The following is a 24,636-nucleotide window of genomic DNA, read 5'->3' as shown; positions in this document are numbered from 1 at the left end:
GTTGTGGAACAGTAATTCGTATTTTCAGGGTGCAAGGACTGTGGTATAATTATGCATTGTATGCAGCAGGTGCAGATTCGATTCAATCCTTACTGGCCATCCGCAGAACTTTTCTGTTCCATCCCAGGCTGTCCCATGTCTTTTATAATAATAGTCTTGCTCACATTTTGTCATGCCGTCTTGGCTTTTTAGTTGTAAAGCCAGGCAGTTTAGTAAGGAGTATTGTTAACCTCCTGCTGCAGATGGTACGCATATATACGGCCACTCGGTGGGTGTGTTTTAAAACAGAAGAAGCCACATATAAGCTGTCCTATGTAAACACTTTTCTATGCTGCACGCTCCCAGCAGTTACCTGCAGGGACCTGAAAGCTCCCAATGCATGCTTGCGATCAGGAGCTGATCATGAGACTGCTGTGAAAGCCAATCACAGCGGTCACATGACCCAAAAGCCCGCGTCTGCCTACAGCCATTTAGCTACTCTTAAAAGGCCGGGAGGCAGCGGCGGGAGGGGGGTTAATATTGTCAACGTTTACATATTGTTTATACTGTTTAACCACTTGCCCTCCTAAGGATTTACCCCCCTTCCTGACCAGGGCATTTTTTGTGTCATGGCGCTGCGTTATTTTAACTGATAATTGCCTGGTCATGCAATGCAGCACCCAAATTAAATTTATGTCCTTTTTTTCCCACGAATTGAGATTTCTTTCGGTGTTATTTGATTGCCTTTAATTTTTTGCACTACAAAAAAAAAAAAAAAAGACCATCAATTTTGAGAAAAAAACAAAACAAAACAATATTTTTGACTATTTGCTATTAAACATGTCCAGTAAAAAAAAAAAAAATCAAATTTCGTCATAAATTAAAGGCAAAAATGTATTCTGCTACATGTCTTTGCTACCAAAAAAAAAATTGCAATACTTTGAAATTAATTGGTTTACTTGAAAGTTATAGTGTTTACAAATGGCGGTATATAGATTGAAATTTTTTTTTTTTGTACTGTAACGGCGGCGATCAGCGACTTATAGTGGGACTGCGGCGAGCATTCTGACACTAGGGGGAACTGACGGTGTCACTGACATCCCCAGTGACACCAATACAGTGATCAGTGCTAAAAAAAATAAATAAAAAACACTGACTGTACTAATGGCACTGGGCAAGAAGGGGTTAACATGAGGGGTGATAAAAGGGTTAACCGTGTGCTGGAAGTGTTTTACTAGGGGGCGGTGTATTGGTACTTCACTGTAAGCACACTGCTCTGGATGGCTGTGCACAGCGGGTAATCACTGGCCGGGATCCGGTGATTGACAGCCACGGCAGGCGGCGCGGGTAGGCCCGGAAACACAAAATCACGTGTGTATATATATATATGTGATTTTGCGCACCCCTGCCGCCCTGTAGCAGTATATCTGCTATAGGGTGATCGGGATGTGGTTTAAGACCAAGTTTTCCTTTAGGAACATATACGTCCTCTACCCTGCTGACCACCTGTACACTGCCATACTGACCCCTGACATTTTTTTACTGCACCCTCACAACAGACTGGCTGACATACCCATGATGTGCGCCAAATGCACATGCACAGATCTGAACCCATTCTTACATCAATGTTCTCAGTACCCCCTGCATATCACAGTCCCCTCCCCTTTTACATCAAGATCCCCTCCTGATGAATTTCCTCAGCTCCCCCTTTATATCACCCCACCTCCACCATTTTCACAGTAGTGTTCTCAAACTTCATTGACATCAACTCCCCAACAGTACTGTCCTTAGCCCCCTTTCACTGCAGACTACTCTGCTCCTTTTTACATCATTCCCCCACACTACTGTCCTCAGCACTAGCACTGCTGCGGCCCCCACACACACACACAAAATATACCATCCTCAGCCCAGCCCCTACATTACATTACAGTCCTCAGCCCCCATCGCATGACAGTCCTCAGCCCCCTTTCATGGCAGTCCTCATCACAACCCCCACCCCCCTAATGTCTTTAGGCCCCTTCCCCACACCCATGTTACAGTCCTCAGCTACCCCCCAGCCCCCTTTCACACTGGTGTCCTCATCCCCCTTTAACTTCTTTCCCCCTCTCTGTCCTACCTTACACAGTGAGGAAAACGCAGCAGGTCTGGATGGTAGGCGGGAGCTGCAAGATAGTGATTAGTTGCTAGGACCACCCTTCACCCTAGCAACCAATCACTTGCTTGCTAACCTCAGGCAGCTCCCCTCCGCCATCCAGAACTGTCCCGCCTCCTGCTGTTGGCTCTGTTCTGTGACGATGACAGCAAGAGGCAGATTGAAGAAAAGGCTCCTAAATGGCGGGACCAAAGCGGTACTGGATGGAACAATGACTGCATTTGGCCTGCGGTCCACCATTTAGTAATGCCTTCTCTATAGTGTGTAATTGTCTCAATTAAGAGCACTATGTGTCATTTCTGTCTGCTGCCCCGTTCCTCGGCTATCTTCTGCATGAGTCACTTCTGAAAAGTTTTCCTGACAAGAGAAAAATGATGATAGGGTGGCAGCTCCAGCAGATTGATCATATCAGCTCTGCTCCTGGAAGCTGTGTTGAAGAAGGGGGGGCTCTCCTCACTTAGCTCTGCAGTGTGTAATTTCAGCTCTCCACCCCCTTTTTTTCTGAGCTCTCAGACAAGTTGTATAAATGCAGCACTTTGAATGGATGGAGAGAAGAGAGGACTGTAGATAAACAGATGAAACTTATGTAGGAGGATTGTTTCATCTATATATACCACCTGAGGTACGTCACTTCACTGGGCATATGTAAGGGTTTACAACCACTTTAATTTGGTTGTAATACTGTGTAAGAGAAGGGAAAAAAAAGATTTTGGACTTACCTGTAAACAACTTTCTTCGAGTACATCACAAGACACAGAAGAATTAATTCTTAGACCATTGGGTTAATGGAGAGCATTTTGGCTGTACAATGTGAGCCATCCCTTGTACAAAGGCTTTGACTAAGGGGAATGGGAAGATAGTGGTCTCTGGAACAGCAATGCCAAGGCAGAAACCAGGTCCCTGAATTATTTCCTGCAATTACGCTTCTCTCTTCACAGTCACAGTATGTTTTCCATGTGTGGTTGGAAACCTTGTGGAATGAGGGATTTCTGCCCTTTAGCAAGGAAGGTGGAAATCACTGAATCTGACAGACTCCTATACCTCAGAACTGTGAAGCAGCAACTCTGAAGCAGGATGGAACAGGGAACCTTGTGAAGGAAATTCCGAACAGACCAAGCTTATAAATATGCTGCCTGTGAAAAGGAGAGAACCTGTGGACTCCTTATGAGACCTAGAATATGCATTTAATTTGGAAAGCTACACCTATATTTGAGCCTCAGGCATTTCTGGTTTGTTTTAATACTGTGTCTTTACAAAGTCTAAACTGTGTTTAGAGGTAAACGTCCTGTGAGCTTCCAGCAAAATATATCCAGGGCATCGCCAAAGGGGCGTTCACCTTCGAAAGGCTTACGTTCCAGTTATTTCTTTCAGAACAGCTCTGCTGACCAGTATTTTAGCCATAGTATTCACCTCATGAGAACCAGCATAACTCCCAAGCGAGAGGATGTCTGCACAGAAGTCTGAGCTACGAGTACTGTCTAGCCAAAGAAACTGACTTAAGAGTTCCAGGTTGTTAAACCATGCACTTACCTAGACCAACAAAACCTGACACACTCCCAGAGATGCAATGACAGGATGAATGCCACCCTTGCTAAAGAAACGCACACCTTTCCAAGACCCAAGCCCTATCACTCTAGACCTTAAAGATTCCAGTAATGAATCCTTCAGAATTTTACAGACCACCTATGTGAGGTCACTCACTGTGGTCCTCTGAGTTTGACAAACATTTGAAGCTGAGGGCCCTTCTCAGAGAATTAGTCTGCCTCAAAAGGAATCCACCTTTTCAGACCCTTCCCCCTCTCAACACTAAAAACGGTGAAAGGGAAAACTCAGAAGTTTCTGTGGTGACAGAGACTTAGACAGTTTACCATCGGCCTGCCAGAAATCACCTGGAAAGTCTGAAGAATTCCTGATTGGACAAAAAAAAAAAAAAAAAAAAAAAAAAAGGTACCAGGGGAAGGAGACCCTGAAGGAACAAGAAAAAATGTATGTTGCATATGAGCTACAGTCAATCTGTTGCCCCATAATTGATATTGTGGAAGGATGACTAATATAAAAGCACAGTCACTCCAATCCCTGTCTAGTATCATACCCACCATGCCTGGTGTACCTGCTAAGGGTGCAATATACATTGTACTGGATGCAAAGGGGAGGAGTGGCCTCCACGTATCCCACCATCTGGAGACCCGAGGACCCCAGCTGCACTGTGGCCTGTACTAAAAATAGGTCGGCGTCCAGTCCAGAAAGTTGCGAACCCAACATTGGCCCTCCCATATACACAGTGTGTCCACCCAGCAGTGCATGAGCCAGTAGTGCAGGCAGGTAGCCCGTATCTGCAGTGCTGAGGCAAAGTCGCACATGCACAAGAGACAACCGGCCATATCCGTGCACTGGGCCGGTGGCCCTCTTGTGATTATGGCTGGGTGCAGCATGCTCAGGAGCCCAATTCAGTTGTTGGAGCTTTTTCTCCTAAGATACACAAAATCGTCTTAGAGATTATCTGCAAACACTAGCAAAAAAAAATGATGGGAATAATAGGGGATATGCAGGGCTGAGTCAAGCTTTTCTATTTGCCAGTGTTCAGTTATCAGGAGGTGAAGAATTAACTCTCCTGTGTCCTGTGACATGCTAAAAAAAAATTGTTTGCCATAGGAAATCACCAACCTTGTAGCAGCCTTTTCAGTTTTGCACAGTCCACATTAATGTATTGTATCAAGTCTATATCGTGAACGTCAGCATTGTCCTCCGAACAAACTGTCAGCTCTTGCAGCCTGAAAACAAAAAAGCATAAAGAAATTCAATCAAGTTTGTCTTTTAATTGGGGTATTTTTGGCTGAAGCTCCAATTTAACTTTATGGTCAAATAAACATACAGCTCCCCTGTTAAATAAAATCAGTGGAGATGCTGTATATTAGAAACTTTTGAGCTGTAAAAACATAAAATATATAATTTCTAGAGACTGCCATTTTAAAACAAGCATACATCCTATAAGTAATTTATTATGGAAAAAAAAAAAACAACTGATAGTCACAATCAGCAATTATATATTTATGTTCAGGAACACAACTCCGGGGTTCACATGATTTAACGTGCAGAAACCAATTACAGAGCACCAGTAGTCAGTCTAGTACGTGTTCCATAAGTGGCTGCCCACTAGTGCTTTTTGCACCATTATTAAATAACTGCTGCTGCCGAAAATCAAATTCTGCAAGGTTCCCCTCTGTGGTCGTAAGTTTTCCACAAAATTAAAAATCCAAATTTGGCAGAAGATATTTCTAAATTCTCTTGTTGATGTCAATACCATCAGGCTAAGGTAAATCAGACACATATAACATAAAACTGAAATTAACATTGATTTTTTTTTTTTTTTTAATTTCCTCTTCGGAGCTTTCATATAAAATGGTCCCCTGGCTGCACTGCTACATTGCTATCCTACCTGTGTCCCATGGAAGGAAGCTCCAAGGAGGGAGAAAAAAAAACTTCAAATTCATATGAGTTATGTTATTTATATCTGATTTACAAAAAAACATTTACTTTAAATACCACTTTAGCAAAGACAACTTTTCAGTTCACATATAACTGCCAAAAACTAGCAAAAGAGTTGAAACAAACAAGCTAAAGTCAATGTCATCTTATTTTCAGGAACTCTGGCAATTCAATTACCCCACCTTGTAGTCTTTCATCTTGTAAAATTCAAGAGGAATGGCAACCCCCAAGTACACCTGTGTTGTAGGAAAAGAGTGGGCAACCAGTGCATCTGCCATACCCGAGAACTCAAGTGTGCAGGTCCTTAATACAAATCCCTGAAGGATAGGAGGCCATTACATTTATTAACTTCCAGTATTTATCAAAAACTGAAATATAGGTTTCTGGATGGAATGGTCCTTGAGAAGTAACAGAAGAGAAGGGATTCAACTATGAAAGCTCCAAAAATAGGCTACTGAAAGTTATATTTTCATGAACTTTAAACTTCCTAGTGGTCCCCATTTTTCTGTTCAAACAGGGAAAGCTCAACCAGCTCAAAAAAAAAAAAAACCCAGATACCACTAAACACATTCAACCTAGCATCTTTCTATGGATTTCTATGGACATCTTTCCATGGCCTCAAAATCTAACCAAAATTAAAATATTACAAGGGATGCTCATGATTAGACCCCCAGATATAAGGATATTAAGGTAAACTATACATTTAGGTGTTTGCCTGAAATTTTCCTTTAAAAGAGATACTAAAGCGGAAATGTTTTTTTTCTATGCCCTCCCCCTTCCCTCAGTAAGGAAGAAGTGGGGGAGGGGCCAAGTTTTGCTAGGTGCGTCTATAGAGCATGGCTCCATTGACAAACAGCTCGGCAGCACTCGGACACAGTGTACCCCCACAACAGCTGTTTGCTTTGGGAACACATGAAGAAGAGAAGCCGCCAGGATAACTGGCGGGGGACCCAAGAAGAGGAGGATCAGGGCCACTCTGCAATATCACTGCACAGAACAGGTGAGTAAAACATGTGTGTTACCTTAGTTAAAAAAAAAAATTAGTAACACTAATGCTACAATTTATTGCTTCTCACCTGGTAGAAATTCGACTGAAAACTGCATTGAAATTATTGCAGCTTAAAGAGAACAGGACTCCTGATGCAGAAATCCGCAGCTCGGCAGCATGCTGGTTGCCCTCTCGATGTGTGTGAATAAAATGGCAGATCTCAGGTAGCAGCTGTTTAACAAGCATGGTTTCATCCAAGCGCATACTGTCTTTTGGTTGCTGAAATGAAAAAAGTGTAGATAAATATAACAAACTTGAGATTAAAAAAGAAAAAAAAAAAACCTCAAGAACTCTGCCCTACCCGCATCTAAATGTTCATACAACATACCCAATTATACTTTACAAAATATAAAACCCACTAGGAAAAACATCCTTTTTATAGCTCTCTCAACTCTTCACACATGCACACAGGCAGGGAACTGTATTTTGTATTAGAATAGCCCCATCCATTTTAAACCAGGTAAACTCCTGTAAAGCAGCAAGCACTTTCAATTAGCTCTGAGATATACTTTTGGTGATAAAAAGGAGAGGATCATATAATGGGATTTTGGTTCACCTGTAAAAATCTCTTTCTTGCAGTACTTCACAGGGTATTTTAATATCTGTTAAAACAGGGTTAAGCTGCCACCTTCAGAAGATTGGACACAGCCAAAAATAAAAAAAATTTGTGACGATTTGCAGCAGTCACCACATCCAAGGTGAAAGACTTGTTCCCTAGTGACTGAGGCTTGGGAAAGAAAGGACAGAGCAATGTCCAGGTTTAGATGGAACAAAGAAAACATCTAAGGCTGCAAATAACGATTATTTTCATAATCGATTAGGTGAGTGATTATTATTTCAATTAATTGGATAAAAACCCCAACAAAAAGTTTGGTGTATAATTTAATTAACATGTAAAGTTTAGGGGCAAGTTCATACCACATGCAGTCCAGTGTGTTTTTTATACTGCATCAAAAACACATTGATAGTAGGTTACATGGTTCCAATTGCATAGTTCACACCAGTGTGGTCAGTTCCAGTTTGTTCCAGAAAAAAAAAAAAAAAAAAAAAAAAAAAAAAAAAGTACAACATGCTGCATTTTTTTCTGCACTGAACTGTACTGGAACGCAGTAAAATGCATAAGAAATGCACCTAAACACACCAAAAACGCACCGGAACGCACACGTCCTTATTTAAGTTGAAGAAAAGGAGGAAAAAATACACCGGAGTGCAACAAAAATGCACCGGAATGTGTCAAAAACACGCATAAAGAAACACATCCGGAATGAGTTTTTAAGGTGTGGACCAGCCCTAAAAAAAAAAAAAAAAAAGACAATTTATTCTTGAATATCTATATGCAGTGGTAAATATAAAAAAAACAGGTATATGGTTAGGGAACAAAAAATGTAATCCACTCTTGAGAACAGGAGAGATGAATATACAATTTTGGTACATATCACCAGACTCCGAGATCAAAATTAAAAAAAGAAAATTAAAAAAAGACATAAAAACACTGTGTTGCAGATGTTCAAACAGGATTGTAATATAATATTATGCATAACAGACTCCCTTGTCATAGGCATGTAGCTTGATACAAGCTACCTGTTCCTGCTGTCACTTACGCTGGCCATATACACCAAAAAATTTTGTTTTAAGAACGTTCATTTGACTTTCTAATAGTGAGGACAAATCAACATTTATTTTTTACCACAGTGATGGGAAAATTTAAAGGAGCAGAATGGAAAACTTCTTGGTGTAACTAATTTTCAGACACTGAATTTCATTCGAATGACATTTGTCCATTCATCGAATGTACAAAGAATTTCCAAATATTGCCCAAAAATTAAGACCTGTATGGCCAACTTAAAGCAGAGCTCCACTCAAAAAGGGAAGCTCTGCTTGTCTGCCTCCTCCCCTTCTCCACTGCAACATTTGACACTTCACAGGTCCCAGAAGACTGTAGGACCAATCTCAAGGCACAGCGCGACTCACGCATGCGCAGTATTAAACCGGTGAAACTTCTTGTTCCCCTCACTTGCAATGCCGGCGCCGGGAAGCCGGAGGATAGTGAAGAACTAGCCTGGGTGATGACAGCGCTGTACCCCTGAACAGGTAAGAGTCCTTATATTAAAAGTTAGCAGCTACAGTATTTGTAGCTGCAGCCCTAATTTCTTGGGGGGAGCCTGGACCTCTTCTTCAAGACATTTAATCGCAGCAACATGCATTTATCACTTGTCATGAGGGGGGTTGAAAAAATATAGCCCTTGATTAGTACAAAACCAGCAGATAACCACTACTAAAAGGTGTTAATTTATACCATGAAACAGTGAAGAAAAAAAAATTATATATATCTATATATCTATATCTCCTTCTCCTGCCCAGGACTACATGTCCCACCAGGCAGTGCACCTCACACACTCACAAGTTCAGGCACTTACTGACATATAAGAGCAGTGTACTGAGCTTTATGCGCGCTGTACTATATTTTCTGCTATGTAAACAAATAATGCATTCTGTATGCAAAACTAATAGATTATGAAAACAGTTATGAAAACAGTTGACAACTATTTTAATAATAGATTATGTTGATTAGTTGTTTCAGCCCTAAAAACATCTAAGGCCTCCTTCACATAGGCGTTTACCTACAGGTTATCCAAACTTCTGCAGAGTTTGCACCATGGGGTTATACAGATATCCAGAAGCCGAGTGGACTGCTCCCGGAGAAGAAAGTCATCCAGTTAACCTATGGTAGGAACAATCAGTATGTAGGAGACCCAAGAATGGGGCTAGAAATAGGTTGAATACTCTGAGAACAGTGGACAGGCTGAATGGCAGGGGAGTAAAACTGAAAATTGCTGTCATCCACCACAAACCACAGGAACCTTTAGTGAGGTGGCAAGTCTGAAAAGTGCAGATAAGCATCCTTGATATTCACTGATGGTAGGAAACCTCCCCGCTCGAGGAAGGCAAGCAATGACCATACCAATCCCACCCGGAACTTATGTACTTGGAGCAAACTGTTGAGTCTCTTGAGATCCATGATCAGACAAACATCACCATTCCGTTTCGGAACCATGAAGAGATTTAAATAGAAACCTTGAATCCTTTCACTCTCTGGGACTAGGACAATCACTGCTTGTGACAGTAGATGATTGAGAATTTGAAAAAGCACACTCCATATGCAGATTTAAACATAATGGCATAACAGAAGATGAAGGCTCTGAAATCCCAGCTTAACCATGAGCTGCTATGTTGTGGACCCACTTATCTGCAATCTCCCCCTGTAAACATCTGCAAAAGGCCTGCAAACCACTCCCCAATGAACGAGAGAGCCCCATCACTGTGAGGAGGATTTGTCCCCTGGCTTAGAGGACTTAGAAGTTCAGGTCTTCTTTCATAACTATGACTCTTCCAGGATTCTATTTGACTTGGAGCCTGAAACCTGTGGTTGGCGAAAGGAATGCTTTTTTGGAAGGTGTGGCATGTTTTTGAAATGTACGCTTAGACTTCATAAATGGCAACAGGGTACTCTTACCAACAGTTACCTTTTGGATGTAATCATCTAAAGCAGACTAAAAGGTTCCAAGTGTTCAACACCCCTCTTACAGGGCAGAGTCACAGACAAACACTTCATAAGATTCTGCACATGTGCACAGACAATACTTCCATGCTGGAAAGAATTCAAGAAAGTTGGTGTTGTAAAGTAACGGTAATAGATGAGAATTCCTCTCTTGGAGCAAAGAAACTGGGAGGAGCCCAGAAAAATTAGAAAGACCACACCACTCGTCTGCTTAGAGATAGTGGAGAGACCACACCATTCGTCTGCAATCTCCCCTGCAAATATCTTCCCACTGAATGAGTGAGGGTGCCCCATCATTGTGAGGAGGACTTGTTCCCTGGCTTAGAGAATTTAGAAGTTCGGGTCTTCGGTTCCATTTGCAATCAAGATGGTCCAGGAGCAGAGGAAGAACTCCGCCCTCCCCACTTGGTGCCAAGAGCTTTTCAGGCTGCTTCCCACAAAAAGTAAAATAAAAGGGGGCCTCACAAAATACGGGAAGAACGGTCTGGATAAAAGCGCACAGATGTGTCCCAAAGGAAATAAGTGAATGGTATATGTCAACTATGATTGGTGGGGAAAAAACTCACTGCTGCCATGGTAAAAACACATCGGTTTGTGAGAGGTATGAACAGGAGCCAGGCGCTGTGTAGTTTTGTGATAAAAATAATACACCTTGTATGGAGGTGTGCCTTTAATAAGTCATATGGTAAAAAAATATTAAATAACCAGCCTGTGGCTTTAGGAAGCCAGGTTCCAAGATGGACGGCCCGTCTGCTCAGAGGGAAGCAGTGGAGTAGAATGCCTGTCAGTGCAGGGACCACGTGTACCCGACGTCCCAGCGTCCTGGATGACGTCACCACGATGTGGAGAGACGGAGGGGGGGAACTCTTGCTGGAGCCGCAGCTTTAGAAGGAAGAGGCCGGTTGCTGGGACAACATGTTTCGCGCGCATGCGCTTTGCCAAGTCTCTGAGACTTGGTTATTTATTATTTTTTTACCATATGACTTATTAAAGGCACACCTCCATACAAGGTGTATTATTTTTATCACAAAACTACACAGCGCCTGGCTCCTGTTCATACCTCTCACAAAATACCAAGTCAACCCTCCATGGTCAGCAATCGGAGGGGGAACCCACAGTGCAGGAGAGACACAGAGGATGGGTACCAGGGGAACTATCGCCAAGGCACTCACTATTACATACTGCAGGACTCCCAGGGGGAGTATTCAGAAAGGTTACACCACGAAGACCTTCAGAGACTCAAGTTCCCAGCACCGTCCAGTCTACTACAGACCAGCAACATTAGACTGTCCTTGCATGTCCAGTGTGGGGTCCAGGTACTGTTCCTAAGGAGTACTGCAATAGGTAATAGAACCTGGAAGAGCCAGTTTCCCAACCTCAGATGGCATTTTTGACAATGCCAGCCATTTCAGAGCAGAGACTGCACAGACAGACCTTCACCTAGAGTTCTAGCAAAAAAAAAAAAACTGTGCGTAACCAGAAAGGGAGCAGTTGTGCAAGGGAAGGGATTTCTTGCCTCTTTTTTTGACAGTGTCCAGCGGCAGTATAATCCTATCATAATGAATATGAAGATACCTTGTGTCCTGAGACATACAAGTATAAGTGAGTACTGCACTGCATTACCAAAAGTGAATCCTCACTGTAAGGAAACAAAATTATAAGGAGAGGTTCAAGTAGCACTGCATTTCATTTCACTGCAATCTTCTTAATCCTTTCACAGCCAGGTCAGTACAGTGTAGCCTACCCACCTCCCACTGCCATTCTTCTTTTAATAAATGTGCCCCTCACTCTACTAACTTCAGGCCCCAGCAGTGATTTCCACCATCCCTGGCCAACGATCCGCGCCCTCCCCCACCTGCAAACCTGATCCCCTGCAGCCCCAGTTTCCCTCCTCTGCCTCTCCCACCAGCAGGTGCTGCAGGGGCTTTGAAGGCAGCAGAACATGTTCACCCCGCCACTCTGACCCCCCTGCAATGGCCCCCGACTCACCGATCCTCTTGCTGCTGGGCGGCGTTCCCTGCCCTACAGCTGCCAGCTTCCCCCGTGCCTCTCCCGCCAGAAAGTGCTGCAGGGGTTTGAAGGCAGCAGGATGTGTCCCCCATGCTACTTCGACCCCACTTGCTGCTGGGCGTTCCCTCCTCTCTCTCCTGCAGCTGATGTTCGGGTAAGCTGTCATCAGGATGGAGAGCAGGGGAGGGGGAGGGGGTTTGGTGAATATGTGTTTACCAGCCCCCTCCCTTTCCTTCAATGGATACAGGCAATGATCACTGCAAACTGCTCCTGTATCCATCATTGATAAGTAAGCATAATAAACTTGTGTTTATGAATAAAAAGGAGTTTCTATACAGACTCATTCATTCATGTGATGTGCAGCTTAGGCTGTAGGGAAAGGGACTGTCTTCAGTCCCTTTCTCTGTCTCAAAAAAAAAAACAAAAAAAAAACAAACTATGAAATATATATTGGAATTTATATAGCTATTACTTTCCTATCACATTTCTAGAGATGCTAAAATGCCAGGGCAGTACAACCCCCCCCCCCCCCACCCCTCAAATGACCCCTTTTTGGAAAGTAGACACCCCAAGGATTTTGAAGAGAGGCATGCTGAGTCCATGGAACATTTTATTTTTCGCCACAAATTTTTTGAATATGACAATTTTTTTTCCTCATATCTCTTCCCCATTACCTATCCCAGTTTCAGAGGCTCTAAAACGCAAGGATAGTACAAACACCCCCTCCAAATGACCCCTTTTTGGAAAGTAGGCACCCCAAGGAATTTGATAAGAGAAATGGTGAGTATTTTACAGATATTTTTGTCACAGGGTTTTGAAAAAGAAAAAAAAAAAAGAATAAATTTGTTTTCTTTCTTCATTTTCCAAAAACATATATTATATATTTCTTTTAAAGCAGAGGCCCTAGAGAATAACAGTGTTTTTGAAATGTTTTACGTCACACAGGATTTGCGCAGCGATTTTTCAAACGCAAATCTTTTGGGAAAAGTACACTTTTTAGACTTTTAATGCACAAACACACAGTATATTGCCAAATTGTTTGATAAAATATAAAAGATGATGTTATGCTGAGTAAATAAATACCAAACATGACATGCTTTAAAATTGCGCATGCCCATGCAATGGCAACAAAGTACATACATTTTTATTATCAATAGGCAACGCTCTAAAAGCCTTTACAGGTCACCAATTTATATTTACACAGGAGGTCTAGTGCTAGAATTACTGCCCTCGATCTGATGTTCGTGGAGATACCTCACGGCCCGGCCGCAGTACATTGCAGGAGGGTGGGAAGTGGTTAAAGTGATACTAAACCTAAAAACAACTTAAGAGGGTTTTTTTACTATAATTCAAGCAATGCATTAAGTTCCTTGTGCTCCCCCTTTCTGTGTGAAAGGGAAGAGAGGGGAGAGGGGATCAGAGCTGTTCATGGCTGCATCTCTTCTCCCCTCACTTTCTCTTTACACAGAGACTAAAAAATCAGCAACAACCATTGGCTCTTTCTGCTGTCAATCAAGTGCAATGAAAAGGAAGTTGGGGGGTGGGGCCAAGTCCCGCTGTGTGTGTCTATGGAGTGCAGCTCTGTAAACACACAGGTCGGGAGCGAGTATGCAGTGTTTGTCCTCATAGCAAACGGCTTGCTGTGGGAAAACACAAAGAAGAGGAGGAGCCAGGATAGCCGATGGGGGACCAAGAAGAGGAGGATCGGGACCACTCTGTGCAATACCACCGCACAGAGCAAGTGAGTAAAACATGTTTGTTATTTTAATTAAAGAAAAATCTGCCTTTAGCAACACTTTAAATGAGTTAACCAAACAGGATTTGTGCAGTCTGCACAGCAAATAAAATTAGAAAAATAAAGAGGACATAAGCTGGTCGTAGACCATTTGTGTTTCAGCAGGCTGAACGAAAAAAAGCTAACAGATTCCTCCATCCAGACAAACGGGGTGGATTAAGTCTAGAAAAACCCTACAAATACAGAAATGCCCTCAACTTCTACCTTCCTGTAATGAGCCAACACAGTACTCTACTGCACCGAAATGCTTTCTGAAAAGTTTTCAGACTTGCCCAGTTCTTATTTTGGCTCTTTTGGGACAGCTCCACCTTTACATTATGAATAGGATGAGAAAATGAGTTCTGCAGTCAACTAGAAGAGAACTGGGCAGGGATAACAAAGCTTTAGATTTCAGTGTAGCAAAAGCACTGTGATATCAGCTCAAACAGAAGTTGAGAGCACTCTGGATTACTAGTAGATCAACAAATAGCATGTTAAAAGAATAAAACATGGTAAACTATGCATGTACTGCAGAAAAGTTTTTTTGTTATCCATTTTAAACATACCTACACTTCAAGAAGCAAAGCAGTTAAAATATCAGCAGTTTAACCTCTGCATACCAAAAAAGGCACAGTTTGCTCTGGCCATAAAAATCTTAAGTAAACATTGCAAATTTTGGTAATTAAAGCAGTACACTAACAAAGCGTGCTACATAACAAAAAGATAAAGCTAAAAACCGTTAAGTGCTACCCATGTATCAACGCTCCAGTTTAGAACTTAGTAAAAAGACAGCAGACAGTTTAAATTGCTTTGTCCAACAGATCAATATTAAAAAGTGAAATTGCAGATCAATTCCTTAACTTTTTTTTTTCCCTTCAACATTTGGAATAATGGCATGAGCAGAAGTAGAAACTTAGAGTGTTACGGTGGAAGTTCGTTCGGGGTTATTAAACCAGGAAACACCTGCAAAAACTATCAGTCACTGTTGTCTGGCAATGACCAGATCAGCTGTTCACATATGAAGGGAGAAAATGAATGAAATGATTCCTCTCCCGTCTTCACTGACAGAGTAAGGATTATAAGGGTGTGTGGGTGTCTGTTAAAAACAGGTGGCTAAGTTGTTTCTCTTACTCCCTACCCCCAACCTTTTAGGAGTTAAAGCAGACAGTAATGGAACGACATGACTTCTCACCACCCATCCAATATCTGAAAAGTGATCCACCGCTGTTTGCTCTTGCAAGGCTACCACATATTTAAATGGGCTAAACTATGGGTATTTAAAGTGTAGTAACACTTTTGCAGATTAAAAAAAAATCCTTCATATCCACTGTGACAGGGTTATGCTGCCACCTTTAGGTGATTGGACACTGGTAAAGAAGAACTGCGCGCGCGCACACGCACACACACACACACACACACACACACACACACACACACACACACACACACACACACACACACACACACACACACACACACACGACTGGAAGCCCTCTCCCTATGCAGAACATCTTCTCATTAGGCAGCTTTTTTTTTCCCAATGTCTTGAGAGACAAAAGGAGTCTCTGATTCAGTCGACTCTATGCTACTGAAGATTCAGAAGATTTATCACAGAACTTGGAAATCTTACTTTTTTTAGTGTAAGGCTAGAGGTTCTCACCCTCCCAAATGTGTCTGGAGTCACATCCTGACTTTTCTCCATTCTGGAGTTGATCTAGAACTGGCCTCAAGTGTGTTCAAGGGTAAGATTTGGCCTTGACAGTCATTATTAATTACTTTCGCATGCGTGCCTTTGCAGTTACCATTATTTTGGATCAGAGTCTAGGAATTGGCTGCCGTTTCCTATAATCAACCTCTTCTGGTGACCCATCACGACAGGGTGGTGCTATGCACTCAGCTGTCCTTTTTACTCAAAGTTGTTTCTTTGTTACATCTCAACCAGGATATTGTGTTGCATTCATTCTGTCCTAAGCGGCAGATACTTTGCAAAGCTCTTCACACTTTTGATGTGGTTCATTCTTTCAGGTGTAACCTGAAGTCGACTGCTGCAACTCATCAGTGGGATTCCCTTTTAGTTCTTCCTGAAAGCCCAAAAAAGGGTCACACAGCTTCCAATTCTATTATTTTTCATTAGATCTGTCAGCTTTTTTCCTCAGTCTTACAGTCTAAAGGGCAAAATTCCATTGTTGGTGACGGCTCATTTGATCAGGAGCATGGGTACTTCCTGGCCTAGTTGACATCAGGCTTCGATAGCTCATGTTGCTTCTTGGTAAAACCTAAAATTAAAATAGGAACTGAAGACCAAATAGATGTTGGAGCCGCTGAGGACACTGCCGTTGGTTAACATGTTTTGCAGGCGGTTGCATGAGATTGCTACCTGTTTTGGTTTAGTTGGGGGAGGGAGCTGTTGGCTAATTTGCCAGCATTTCATATTCAGTGCTTTCCTATCATAATGGATATGAAGATGCTCTGTGTCCTGGGATGTACGATAAAGAACATGGGATTTTTGGTTTACCTGTAAAAATCCTTTTCTTAGGCAAGGCTTCAGTACCCATGAGATACTCTAACAGGGAGGGAATATGCCTGAGAGGAGACTTCATGTCACCTTAAAGTGGCACCATAACCCTATAGTAATGGAAACGAATATGCTCTGTGTCCCATGATGTACTCCAAGAAAAGGATTTTTTGAGTTAGGACATACAAAAACATAGCATCTTATGTAATCAGAAATGGCACAACAATATACTTTAGTGCCCATTCCAAAAAAGCAAGGCTGAAATAATGCAAACAAGCTAAAATGAAAAAGGTTTGTTCTATAGAATGTTTTTGGGTTTTGCTGTTTTACATCATGCACAGTCATGAATGTTGGTCATGATCACACAAGACACACAAAAATGTAACATCTCTTAGCCAAAAACATTTTTATTAGTTTTTGAGTAGAGAAGGATTAAACATGATCCCACCTCTCCACCTCGTCCAATCAGAACATTAATTGAGAAAATGCAGAGGATTCTCTGAATGGCGCCTGTGCTCATGGACATCCATCTGTGTTCACAATGCAGCAGGACTGCTGCTCAGCACAAAATGCAGGTGCTAGTGGAACTGCTACAGTGATTTCCAGCTTTTAGAGGGATCCAACAAGTATGGGTTATTCATAGTTACATTGGTCCAAGCCTATGTAAAAATATCCATACCTGGAAAACTTCTTTAAAACCTGACAGGGGGCCTAACATTTCCTACACCAGGGGTGGGCAAACTGCAGCCCTCTGGCTGTTGCAGAACTACAAGTCCCATCAATGCCTCTGCCACTTGCTTGTAACTATCAGTCTTGCAATGCCTCATGGGACATGTAGCTACACAACAGCCGCTGTTGGCCACAGTTGCCCACCACTGTCCTACACTATGCAAAACCAAGAAAAAAAAAAGGTTTTGGCAGGACATATACTTTAACACAGATGTTATCAGTCAGGCCCTAGTAACTAGGTAAAACTGAATCAGATAGACACCCACTTTTCTAGCTAATAAAGTTAACAGCAGGCACCTCTTTGAAGTAAACCTGTTAGCTAAATGTTACTCTAAAGCAGTGTTTCTCAACTCCAGTCCTCATGGACCCCCAACAGGTCATGTTTTCAGGATTTCCCTCAGATGAAACAGCTGTGGTAATTACTAAGGCAGTGAAACTGATCAAATCACCTGTGCAAAATAATGGAAATCCTGAAAACATGACCTGTTGGGGGTCCATGAGGACTGGAGTTGAGAAACACTGCTCTAAAGTGACCCTGTAAGGGAGGTTTACTATGAAGAAAGCAGAATTATACTTACCTGTCTGAAGGCCCATTTGCTCCAACACTGATCTGATAAAACCACTGCTAGAATAGTACGTTCCTCTGCTGGCTGCTATGGTTTCTCCTGCTGAACCCTAGATTCTGCAGAACACACAGTAGGGCTTTGCAACAGAACTACAGTTGTCAGCAAAGGACACACCATTCCACACCCAGAAGTATGAAAACCTATGTTGAAGACGCATGAAAACTTCTGGTCCAATAATAATGGGCAAATAATAATGTACATTTTTTTCTGCAAAAATATGTGCATTTATTTTTTTTTCCCCTCACAGGTGAAGCCTCTAAAAACAAGAACGAAGGTAAATTTGTAATGAGCAATTAGTAGTTCATTTTGTTTAAAAGCAAGACCGTTCTCCCTTCCCAACACATCCAATAGCTAGCAAGATGAAGAATAGCAACTAGGAACAATGAAGAAGAAAAGTAACAAGTTTAAGCACTTCTGCAGCAAGGTCTGGCAATGATCACTGATCAATTGAAGAATGCAGATTCCTTCCCCCACTTGATCTTTTGAACAGCATCTGATTAGTATTTGATCATTAAACTTAAAGCCCTCTATACGCAAAAACCTGAAGCACTAGTGTAATGTACAAATTTAATCATCTACCTGTGTAACTATACTGAGCTCCCAATAAATTATATTAATGCTAAGAACATTGTACTACTCAAATCAGTACATGCAAATATACCTACTAATGTCTATAGTGTGGTGTTTTAGGTACAAAAACCAAGTTTCAAATTCAAAAAGGTATAAACCATTCACAAAACTGAACATAAATTAAACAAATACTCACCCCTGCAAGACATTTTTCCAGTGTATCCAATATAATCAGTTGAGACAAATACAAATTTTTTTCAGCAGCTTCTCCAAATATCCTCTACAAATTTAAAAATATAGTTCAGAAAACATTTGGAGCTCTCAATATAAGTATACATTTTACACAGTTTAAAAAGTGCAAACAGACAAGCCAATATAGTGCAAAAGTAAATCCATTTTACAAGAGCATCACTGAGAATAAGCACATGACTAGACAAAGCCGAGGACACTGAACACTGCCCAGGAAATCAGCAATCAAGTTTTTCTATAAACACAAGTGCCTAGATGTCCTCTTCAGCCTGGCACATGCCCTCAGCCACAAAGGTTGGAAATGATTTCTTCCCCAATTTATATGTTGACCGAAATAAAGTTCATATTCATTTACACATTGACCAGGTTTACCCCTTTGATTTGAAAAAACAAAATGCCCTAAAAAAGGGGTGGGGGGGGGGAACTCATCCAGGCTCCCACAGTGACCAATCACATTACCACATACCTATGCATGTGACCTCAGTTAAAGAAGTAACTAGCGTTACCATCTTTGGCTGGCCTCCCTGCAGGTTCTGAACTTTGGGTCCTTTTAATTGGTCAGACCAGAATGACATGACCCTCACACGAGTGGGAGTTCATTCATCTTGGCAGATGCCAAAATTGTAACCTGGGCTGTGCATGTGCAAGCTACTGTACATTGCAAACAAGCTGGGAAGAAGATTAAGGCATATTATGTTTCTTCTACATTAAAAGCCAAGTTTGCCTTTAGCAATATGTTACATGTCATGTCTGTATTTAAGGTGTAACATATGTTGCTATGAACCCCCACTCATCCCCAGAATCCCCCTCTGCTGTTAGCAGCCAGGGGTTGCTCTCTCCTGCATCCGCTGTAACATTTAAAAGCAGGGGGCTCCACCTATACAGCCGCATCATTCGTTCACAGTGATCTGTAAGTGAATCAATTACAAGTCCCATCTGACACAGCGAAAAAAAGGGCATTTATTTTTTTTAAACAAAAAGGTGGATGTAGCCTTAAATATACTTCCTGCTCATATATTTAGCAAAGTGTAACTAAAGGCAAAACAGAGTGCAGATGGATTAGAACACCTATTGTTTTTTTTTATTGAACTCTGTGCCCCATTAGGAAGATTCACCCTATTTGTCCTGCTTACCATTTTCATGGAAACTGCAAGTAAAAGAAAACACCAAATTTTGGGTTGTCCCCAAAAAAGTAATAGAGGGGAAATTTTCCTATGGGGACACTAGTTCTAGTGACTGGGGATCCCTAAGAAATTCCCTTACTTTGCAAGGATATTGACCCAATTAATATTTTGGCTATGGGACAGGAAGCCTCTCATACTCTATCCAAAATTTAAAAAAAAAAAAAGGTTTTGCCAGTAGTTCTACATTAAGTAGTTCAGTTTTAAGGAATATGGGGGGTGGGGTGGTAGGGGTACCAGCAGTCTGAGCTAATCAGGCTCTGCTGCAGTGCACATGTGCTAGGAAGTAAACAAAATAACGACAAGATGAAACATAAATGTGCGGCTACATCTTTATTGTCCAATAAGCAGGCTAGGGTGTTTTCGTAATCAAGCCGCTCTGCTGCTGAAATGAAGGTCAAGATACAAGCTGCTCGGTATAAATCACAAGACTGCCAGATGGGAAAAATCAAAAAAAATATTAAGGGGCAATGCTAATTTTTTTTCAACAGGTGGCACAGCAAGCAAAATCTCCATCTGCAAAACAAGAACATTTCAATATACCTTTGAAAATACCTTTTCTCATCAGCAGTTAGAGCACTCTTGTGACTTCTATCAGTGTCCAGCCCAGCACTAGCTAAAGCTTGTAGGAGGAGTTTTCTTTCTGCTCTAGGAGGATGGAAATCCCTTGCCCTGTCTGGACAGTGCGGATTGATCCTGTGCTAATCACATGCACTCTCCCAAGAACAAAACAACTTCTCTAGCAAAATACACCAAACTGAGCATGTGCATGCCTACGGTTCAGTCTGGAGATAAATGGCGATTGCTTGAAAAAGGGGAGTAAAAGAGAATAAAGGATAAAAACAGACTTTTTGCACAATGCAGAGGATAACCCCCTTAGGTTCCACAGTGAGTATAACAAGCATGCTTTACTGCATATACAGAATTATTTTACTGTTGTGGAGTTAGTAACACTTTCACATCAATTAATGCAATATTTTTTGTAACCATGCTCTAGATGCTTACCATGTTGTTTACATTTTTTAAAATGTGTGTAAGTCCACTTATGACCAGGGAGAATTTGTACTTTGAAATGTTTATGAGACACTCTTTGTTGTGCTCCATACTGACTTTGGTGTGTGTATTCTGCTGCCCGGCTTTAATTGGAAGCTGAAGAAAAAGAAAAAAAAAAAAAGGTTATTTAAAGCAACTTTAATTGTAAAGATATGCTGCCTACAAAACGCAGAGACCAACAGGAACCTAACGCACAGACCCACAGGAACAATGAAAAGTATTGTTAACAAAAAACTATAAAACTTAAAGCAGACAAAATATTAAAAAAACCTCTTTAGTGCAATTCTGTAAAATATGCACATTTTCCAATGTTTTACAGGCTGAAAGTATGGGAAAATCATTATTGATATAAAAATATAAATAAATCAATACACACACATACAGCATATACAGTATCTATCTATATTCCACTCAGCCATAACTTTAGGATCACTCACAGATTAAGTGAACAATGATTATCTTGTTACAATGGCATCTGAAAGTCGTTGAGATAAAGTTCGGTCCATATAGATTTCGACACAGGCACAATTTTAGTATTTTCAGGTATTTACCAAAACATATTCAAACTACAGTTATATAATGGATGTGAGCTGAAAGTACACACTCTCAGGTTTAATTTGAAGGTATGCACATCCAAATTGGAGGAAGGGTTTAGGAATTACAGCTTTTAAGAGTAGCAATCACCCCTTTTTCAAGGGACCAAAAGTAAGTGGACAATTGAATCAAAAGCGGTTTCATGGCTGTTCAATTGAACCAAAAGATGTTTCTTTATCAATTAAGCTGGTAAAAGGTCTGGAGTTGATTCTCAGTGTGATATTTGCATTTGGAATCTATTGCTGTGAACCTACATCATGCATTCAAAAGCACCTGTCTATGCAAGTGAAACAGGCCATTGTAAGGCTTCAAAAACTAAACAAATCCATCAGAGAGACAGCAGCAACATTAAGAGTGGCCACATCAACAGTTTGGTACATTCTGAGGAAAGAAGAATGCACCGGTGAGCTCAGCAACATAAAAAGGCATGGACGTCCACGGAAGAAAACAATGGTGGATGATCGCAGGATCCTCTCTATGGTAAAGAAAAACCCATTCACAACATACAGACAAGTGAAGGACACTCTCCAGTAGGTGGGCGTATCATTGTCCAAGTCTACAATCAAGAGAAGACTTCACGAGAGCAAATACAGAGGGCATTCACCACAAGGTGCAAACCATTCATAAGCCTGAAGAATAGAAAAGCCAGATTTGAATTTGCCAAAAAAATCTAAAAAAGCCAGATCAGTTCTGGAAAACCATTCTTTGGACGGATGAAACTAAGATTAATCTGTACCAGAATGATGGGAAGAAAAAATGTGTGGAGAAGGCTTGGAACAGCTCATGATGCAAAGCACACAACGTCATCTGTAAAACATGGTGGAGGCAGTGTGATGGCATGGGCATGCATGGCTTCCAGTGGCACTGGGTCATTGGTGTTTATTGATGATGTGACAGAAGACCGAAGCAGCTGGATGAATTCTGCAGTGTTTAGAGATATACTGTCAGCCCAGATTCAGCCAAATGCAGCAAAGTTGATTGGGTGGAACTTCACAGTACAGATGGACAATGATCCAAAACACACTGTAAAAGCAACTCAGGAGCTTTTGAAGAAAAAGAAGTGGAATATTCTGCAATGGCTGAGTAAATCACCTGATCTCAACCCAATTGAGCATACATTTCACTTGCTGAAGGCAAAACTAAAGGCAGAAAGTCCCACAAACAAAGAACAGTGAAGGCAGCTGCAGTTAGAGCCTGGCAAACCATCCGAGAGAAGGAAACCCAGTCTTTGGTAATGTTCATGGGTTCCAGACTTCAGGCAGTCATTGCCAGTAAAGGATTCTCAACAAAATATTAAAAATGAACATTTTATTTATGATAATATTAATTTGTCCAATTACATTTGAGCCTCTGAAAGTGGAGGGATCGTGTATAAAAACGGTTGCAGTTCCTAAAATTTTACTAGATATTTATGTTCAACCCCTTGAATTAAAACTGAAAGTCTGCACTTCAAATTCATTTAGATTGTTTCATTTTAAATTATTCTGGTGGCATACAGAGCCAAAAGTATAAAAATTGTGATTGTGTCCAAACATATATGGACCTAACTGTATATTAGGCAGTAATTAAACGTTAAATGTTGTGCCTGAAGTTTATGTATTGAAAGCAGAAAAAAATGAGCATCACAGTTTGTTGCCTATGGGCTGCTTAGCAACAGGCCAGGTTCATGCGGACCAGTGTCCACAGCCAAAAGCACCTACAATGGGCATGCGAACATCAGAATTGGACAACGAAGCGATGGAAGAAGGTGAACTGGTTTGATGAATCACATTATCTTTTACATCATGTGGATGGCGGAGTACATATGTGCCGCTTACTTGGGGAAGAGATGGCACCAGGATGCAGTATGGGGAAGAAGGTAAGTTGACAGATGCAGTGTGATGTTTTGGGCAATGTTCTGCTGGGAAACATGCCATTCATGTGGATGTTACTTGACACAGAATAATATGCCCTGCCACGCTGCAAAAATGGTTCCAGAATGGTTTGCGGAACACAACAAGTTTGAAGTGTAGACTTGGCCTTCAAATTCTCCAGATGTCAATCTAACCAAGCATGTGTGGGATGCTTTTGAAATGACCTTGCAACTTACAGGACTTAAAGGATTGGTTACTGACAGCTTGGGGCCAGATACCACAGCATACCTTCAGAGGTCTAATTGTATCCATGCCTCAATCAGTCGCTGTTTTGGGGGCAAAATGGGAACCTACTCAATATTAGGTGGGTTGATATATATATATTTAATATATATATTTTTTCCCCTTTAAACACATTCTGGGAATTCAATAAAGCCTTTACAATATATTTCTGGCTGTAATTTTCCTAATTCAGGAAAACATTTGCACCAGTTGTGCTAACATTACCATAACAGGAGACAAATTCAGGTACTTCTTACTACCGCCATTTCAAGAACCTGTTGCTACGGCAGTGACAGATTCCTAAAGAATTATAGCTAGTTCCCAGATTAGCAAACTGAAGAAGAAGACCTGAATGAAGACCTGCTTTGAGCTAATGTACAGAGAGATGGCAGTACTCAGAGCAAGTATGTCTATGCTGGGAAGCCGTCAAGTTATGTGCCTGGTTCCTGCACAGTGCTCTAACCCCAACTGGGAATTTCAGTTGTCGGCCAGGGGAGTCAAATATAAGGCAAATGTAAACAAACGGTCCAGGGATACCCGTGCTTTTATTACCTAAATATGGGAAATTACGTTACTGGATGGGCTATGCCCGATGCAGAACTGAGAGATTAGTACTTGATCATGTGCCAATACATGTTGACTGACCAACCCCAACAAATCACAGCCTGCCTCTGGCACACACCCCACCCAAACGCCTCTTGAATATGCCCCATTGCTCAAGCACAGGCTGCATCTTGCCTCAGACTGAACAGACTAAGGAATACAGGCACACACTGTGTCTGCACAGTGTCCTATAACCCAGGCTTACAGATGAACACAAAGTACCACATTAGTACCATGCATCTTCTTCTGTTTGCAATCAGATGTGTACTCTGGACAAAACTGTGCTGCTTAAAGTTCAACTCATACCCCACATTGCAAGGGTTCATTATGTCTAGGATATAGATGAACAGGCAGTATTACCCTGAATGCCTGT

The 24,636-nt window shown here is 41.5% G+C and overlaps 1 protein-coding gene across 3 annotated transcripts in view; it reads right to left on the bottom strand.

Moving 5' to 3' along the window:
- NF1 (neurofibromin 1) overlaps positions 1-24,636 on the bottom strand; it is a 364,217-nt gene that overhangs the window by 302,227 nt on the left and 37,354 nt on the right. For all 3 annotated transcript variants that reach the window (XM_089678515.1, XM_089678513.1, XM_089678514.1), the window contains exons 2-5: positions 20,884-21,027; positions 18,645-18,728; positions 6,694-6,884; positions 4,796-4,902 (exon numbers count right to left, since the gene is read on the bottom strand). In XM_089678515.1, coding sequence (XP_089534641.1) covers positions 4,796-4,902; positions 6,694-6,884; positions 18,645-18,728; positions 20,884-21,027 — 526 coding nt within the window. The remainder of the gene's footprint in view (positions 1-4,795; positions 4,903-6,693; positions 6,885-18,644; positions 18,729-20,883; positions 21,028-24,636) is intronic.

The sequence above is a fragment of the Staurois parvus genome, unplaced genomic scaffold, assembly GCF_062004578.1.
Source record: "Staurois parvus isolate SC_StPar_1 unplaced genomic scaffold, SC_StPar_1.0 ptg000206l, whole genome shotgun sequence".
Lineage (NCBI taxonomy): Eukaryota > Metazoa > Chordata > Amphibia > Anura > Ranidae > Staurois > Staurois parvus.
This window is presented reverse-complemented; position numbering and strand designations above follow the sequence as displayed.